The sequence below is a fragment of the Hipposideros armiger genome, unplaced genomic scaffold (genome assembly GCF_001890085.2).
Source record: "Hipposideros armiger isolate ML-2016 unplaced genomic scaffold, ASM189008v1 scaffold_230, whole genome shotgun sequence".
Classification (NCBI taxonomy): domain Eukaryota; kingdom Metazoa; phylum Chordata; class Mammalia; order Chiroptera; family Hipposideridae; genus Hipposideros; species Hipposideros armiger.
In genome coordinates, this window is record NW_017731580.1 from 2,595,585 (window position 1) to 2,602,025 (window position 6,441).

A 6,441-nucleotide genomic window follows, 5' to 3' on the forward strand; every position below is an offset into this window, starting at 1 on the left:
CAAGCTATCATTATTTTTCTCTGACCTGTATTGTTGCAAAAGTCTTGTAACTGCTCTCCATGCTTCCATTTTTGGTCCCTTAAAGTTTATTCTCTGTGAAAAGGCCAAGTTTTCCCATTTCAGGGACTGTCCAAGTGCTGTTCCCTCTACCTTCCCCTAATTCTTCATATGAGCACTCCTTCATCTTATCCATTTCCTTATTAAGAGGTAAAGATCAATAAAATTGACAAACCAATAGCCAAACTGATCAATACAAAGAGGAAAGACATAAATTACCAATATCAGGAATAAGAGAGGCGACATCAGTACAGATTCTCCAGATTTGAACAGTATATGGGAGTATCATGAACAAATTTATGCCAATAAACTAGACAACTTAGATGAAATGGACAAAGTTCTCAAAAACTCAAACTACCAAAGCACACTCAAAAGAAATAAACTGAATAGTCCTATATTTATAAAACAATTGAATTAGTAATTTAAAACCTCCCACAATGAAAACAACAGGCCCAGATGGCTTCCTTGGTGAATTCTACAGAACAGTTAAAAAGCAAACAAACAAACAAAAACAATTCTACACAAACTCTTCCAGTAAACTGAAAAGGATAGAGTGCTTCCCAAGTCATTCTATGAGGCAGGAACTACTATAATAACAAAAAGCAGAGAGAGATTAAAAGGAAAGAAAACTATAGATCAATCATCTTCACTGAACATAGATGCAAAAATTCTGAACAAATTTTGGCAAATAGAATCCAAACATACATAAAAAGGATAATATAACCAAGTACAGTTATCCTAGGAATACAAGGTTAGTTTGACATTTGAACTAAAAAAGAAAAACCACGATTATCCCAATAAATGCAGAGCAAGTATTTTACAAAATCCAACATCCATTTCTAATAAAAACTCTCTGCATAGTTTACAAATAGTATCTTCTTTAGTTAGCTGTTGAAGTTTTCCTTCCAATGGATTTAAAGTCAAAGAAAGAAAGCTGTAGATCTGAAAAAAAAGTTAAGCCATTCAAATATAGTTAACACTATTATATACTATCACTTACACTTCAAAGAAATTAAGTATGTGATTGTTTTATGTCTACAAAGAAAATTTTTCCAAACTGAAAGGGACAGATCTTTCACAACTTACTACCCAGAGAATAACTTTTTAAAAATCAAGTATTTGCTTGATGTAAAATAATTATTGGAAAAGAAAAAAAGTACATCTAATTCAAATAATAATAATTAAAGAAAGATAATAATTAATATTTTCTGTAAGATATAAAAAAACTCTAAAATTTCCATTTTGGTAAATGACTCAGATTAAATCTTAAGGTAGTACTTTAAATACACTGTTAAGTGGGGAGGAGGTAATCAGCATGACTAAATGTATACTAATCCCAACTATATACATCAAAGCGATATCGTGAAATTCATTAGTTTTAAAATCTAACTTTTTAGTAAGTCAAGATTATGGCACATAATCAGCCAAAATACAAAATCAAATCTCACGTAAAGAAACAATTTATGACTCAAAATAATCTTTGATGTTCATAAATTTCTTAATATGTCAAATTCAGAGAAATGTACCCTAAATTTAATAATGTAGTAAACTAATTAAATGTCTTGAAATTTTCAAAGCCTAGAAGAAAACTGTAAATTTCTTCTTGAAGTTTCACAGAGCTCTCGTGATTAGCATTTACTCTAGAATGATTCTGGAAATGTAGGTATCTGTTAGAAAATGATAGGCATATTTATCAGATCGCTTAAAAACATACAGAAACTTATTTTACATGCAGTAAAAGTGGTATAGTCTGATGATTATATGATGGAACCTTTGAAATGTCACATGCTTTCAAAATCAGAAACAGTTTTAGAAGCTCTTAAATGATGTAACTTAGTTTTACAGTTGTACTGTATTTGATCCTTGCTTAGAAATCATAGACCTTTGGCCAAAAGTTTTAAATAATCAGAACAAAGTTTGTATCAGTAAAGAAATTTAATGTATGGGAAATATTTACTATTGACTTTAGTACCTGAATGACAGTAGGTCATATACCCAAATATGTTACCACTTTACTATATACCTTGTATAGAAGTAAATGTAGCTTAAAGGATTTAATTTTTAAATTGTCCAATATGTAGTAATTAAAATTTAAAACCAATATTTCAATTACATGTTCAAATTTTGAAGTTTTACTAGCTTTCTCAATATACCAATTAACTTTTTAAAATCTGGACCAGTTTGAAATGTTTAAATAAACAGTCGATTACAGTTTTATATCTAGGGCCAGAATAAGACTTTATTATCCCTTCATACAGTTTTTAAATTACCACATTACAAATAGCTCTTATTTAGTAAAAGATGAATACTCCAGTAAAATAAAGTCTTCATTACCTGACTGAAGGAAAATTACATACTTAAACATTTAATAATAGCCAGATACACTACTATTACAGTTGTGAATTCTAACAAAATTATATCAAAGTTCTATAAATGATAATGTAACATGCCATAGAAAAATTAGTTTAATATACAGAAGGATACCTCTAGATGTTTATTTCTTTTTGCAATCTCACTTGGTGTCTTTCCATCTTTGGTTTGTAGCATTTTATTAGCTCCAAGTTCAAGCAACTTCAAAACTACATTTTTATGACCCTGACGCGCTGCCCATGTTAAAGCCTGTAAAAGTGCAGGGAAAAGAAGATTGTTTAAAGAGAGAGACTGTATATGAGACAGAGAGAACAGTATTTATGGCACAGTAAAAAAGTGAACATGGTTAATTAATGAAATGATACAATCTCTTCAGTTCACAACATAAACATATTTCCAAAGTTGTAACTGCAAAGCAGACTTCCAGTGCTCACTGATTTTATAAAAGCAAATGTTTTATTTACATACTCAAGTGATGTTATATAATAAAATGATAAATCTGCCAATCGCTGAACTGTTTTCTATAAAAAAGAATTATATGTGTATTCCAGAGCCCAAGCTTTGTTGTGTGTTATAGCTCCTGTGTCAAGGGTGAGGACCAAGAGAGTCAGATAATTCCTTTTTCCTATTTCAGCTGTTGCTTTTCTTCACCAAACAGCATTTATATCCCAGCCCTTCTGTAATTTTTACTTCTGAAGAAACTTTTTTGTGTCTTCCTACTACTAACAAGATAAAAAGGAACATTATATAACGGCTTCTCACAGTGTAACCATTCTCATCCTGGGTATTGACTTCTGCTCCGTGAGCAACAAGGAGAGCGACAACCTGGGTGTGACCGTCACGGGCAGCGTACATGATTGGAGTCATAAGTCTCCTAAAGAGAAGAGAAGAAGAAACATTTGGGTTAATGCTGCCATTAACAGCTACTCAAGTTCATGAATGTTACCATACATAGTACCATCAGTATTGTTTAAGAGAAGAAAAAAAGAATGAAAACTTTTAATAAATCAGGTGATTTAAAAATCCAATCTCCCACAAATAAAATGATGAAGCATTGCATGCTTACACAGCACCCTCTAGTGAAGAAATGTGTTTAAGAAAAAAAATCACTAAATAAGCCATACTTTCAAATACGAGGTTTCATTAANATATTAAAAATGAACTTTATAGGTTGATAACATAATTTCTTACCGAATAAGGCTGAAAATGGAGCTGAGCTACATGAGAAACACTTTTTTACTGCCCTGAGTGAAACTATCGCTACTTTGAATTTTCAATTTGACACTTAAAATGATTTAAAGAGAGTGAGAGCTACACTATGAAAAGCATGGAATGCAATGAAAAAAATAAAACAAAAAATGATTTTATGTGAGTTAACAAGAAGATGCATTGTTTTAATTCTTAGTAAACTGACTTTTTAAAAACTGTCTGTATAAAGTACCTCCCATTTTAGAACACAGTATGTTGCAAAATGAACTAACCATTTACCTGGGGAAATGATGGCATCAAGTAAAATAACTCAGGCATTATCAAAATTAAACTAAAAAAGAAAAGTTGATTCTAAACAATATTAATATAAACCGATAAGTTAACTTTACCTGATTTCCAACTTTGCCACTTCAGGTAATTCTCCAAATTTTATCTCGTCTACCTGTAGTTCTTTAAGAGCAGCCAGAATTTTCTGCTGATCTCTACTGGTAATTCCATTCTAAACAGAAATAATTTCAAGATGTAATAAGATAGTCATACTTGAATAATTTAATATTCAAAATTACTAAAGAAGTTTCCTACTTGATTAATTTACATCTTGAAAACATACATATTTAAAAAATAACAAACATACTGAAAAATATTTGCTTGTAACTTTGAGAAGGTTACATCATTGAAATGTTTACACAGTAACCGTAGTTACTATATATAACAATTGTGATGGATTCTAAAGACAAATTACTACATTTTAATATATAGTCTACCAAAAAAAAAACCACCCCACAATAAAACAGTTTTTTCTTCAAAATATTAATTTAAATTATCAGTGATTAAGTGAGAATTGCCTTCTTCTTTTTGTCTGTATGCTACCTTTAGTATTAACTACATTTTCTATCCTGGACTTAGCGAAGGACTATGCTTATTTTGATTTTCAGTGATACTGAAGATTTCAAGTTTCCAATGTGTCCATGGCAATGTATTCCAATGCGTTCAGGAAGCTCATTACTTTTTAGGTGTCCTATTTATTAAAGTATTTCTCATATTTCCCACAGTATTTTCAAATTGTTACTTAATAATACTAGATAATAAAATCACAGTTCTTGATCATTTTGAGAGCTCAGCAAAAGGCAGTATTTGGATGACATATGTTCATACCAACATATACAAAGAAACGTCTCTTATTTCTAAGTAACCTCTTTTACACTGTTTTACAAATCTAATTCATATTTAGAACGAAGCATCAGTTTCAGCTGAGATGTCATGACTAATCTTAAGAAAAATAAACAAGTTTTAAGACTTTAAATGTTCTTAAAGTAAACTAATACTGTAACAGAAGATTTTACATATGGTTATCTATAATCATTATCTAATTAAGAACCTAGCAAAAAAAGATCACTCACAGTCTACAGCCCTAGGATTTTTAAAAGGCTCTACAATTTTAGAAATATGAAAGATAACGTCTGCAGTTTTTGAAATTGATACTACCTTTGTAAACTCATCTTTCCTCATGGTCAAAAGATGTCTTAAAGTTATATCCCTTTCCTGTAGAAAAGGAAAAAAAAGCCACCTTTCAATATAAATGAAACAGTAGAAGGGGAAGTAGCCATGTGTACATAAATTAGTCAGTTATATGCTGCCCTCCTCAACAACTTTCAACTTTCTAGAGGAGATAGGATAAGCAGGTATAGATCTATACTATGGGCTGATAGTAATAAGAGTCATATGTACAATTACCTAAAAAAGTATAAACATAGCTAGTTTTCCAGATTCAAAGAAAATGATTACAACTTATATTTACCTACATGGAAAAAAAAATAGATCTATAAAATTTGACAGAAATTATATTTCATGAATATTTAAAACTTCTAGCTGTATCACATTAAACGATCAATAACATTTAGGTTTACTCAGTATTTCTCAATTAAGAAGTTTCTTGTACAATGAAGTGGAGTTCTGAGCCACCTAAACAGAATGTGCATCTTCCTAAGGAGAGCCTATCTGAAGTAGCACTTTAAATGCTTCAGTCCCAGCTAACTGGCTGATGGCTGTCACCTACTAAAATCCCACAATGCATGCCTGAAGTACCTACACCGGTGTTTGGAATATGATTTTAATCTCTGTGACAACCGACTTTAGGTATTATCATTATGAAAAAAAAAGAGAGATTTAAGTAATATATTTCAGTTAATAATCCTTCAAGTTAAATCTGATACCAGGTTTGCTGGGTTTAAAAATCTTGGGTTTTCTAATATTCTATACACAATTGCAAAAACAAACTGAGGGTTTAGATGTACCAGCAGGAGGTCTATGAAGCTTTATGAAGTGGGTAAAAGCTGTTAATCCAGCCAGATTCTAATTTATGTAAATTTCTAGAATAATTTTTGAAATACTTGTAAATTCAAAATGGGATGTACTACAAATCACAGAAAAAAGTGCCTCTGGGCTTCTTTTATAAGCATGCTTATGACTATTTAATGTTATGTTAACCAACAAATAAACATACATAACAACTCATTATAGCTTATATAATCTTACCTTTAATAAATCTGCCATATGTTCAAGTCCAAGGCCATGTAAAAATATTTCCAGATCTCCAAATGCTGTATATGAACTATATATATTTATAGCAATGTCAATTTCAGAAAAGACTATAAATGCACAAACAATAAATACATATTTATAATGGAAAGAGAGAATGAGTAACAATGAATTTATGTAGAATATATTTGCATATTTACACACCAGACCTATGTTACATCAAGGAATATTTCTTTTTTTTTTTTTAAAGATTTTTATTGGGGAATT

General features: G+C 30.4%; 1 protein-coding gene across 1 annotated transcript in view; it reads right to left on the reverse strand.

Moving 5' to 3' along the window:
• Positions 1 to 6,441, reverse strand: part of ASZ1 (ankyrin repeat, SAM and basic leucine zipper domain containing 1) — a 112,055-nt gene that overhangs the window by 13,868 nt on the left and 91,746 nt on the right. The window contains exons 4-6 of the mRNA XM_019654762.1: positions 3,190 to 3,301; positions 2,542 to 2,676; positions 879 to 999 (exon numbers count right to left, since the gene is read on the reverse strand). Coding sequence (XP_019510307.1) covers positions 879 to 999; positions 2,542 to 2,676; positions 3,190 to 3,301 — 368 coding nt within the window. The remainder of the gene's footprint in view (positions 1 to 878; positions 1,000 to 2,541; positions 2,677 to 3,189; positions 3,302 to 6,441) is intronic.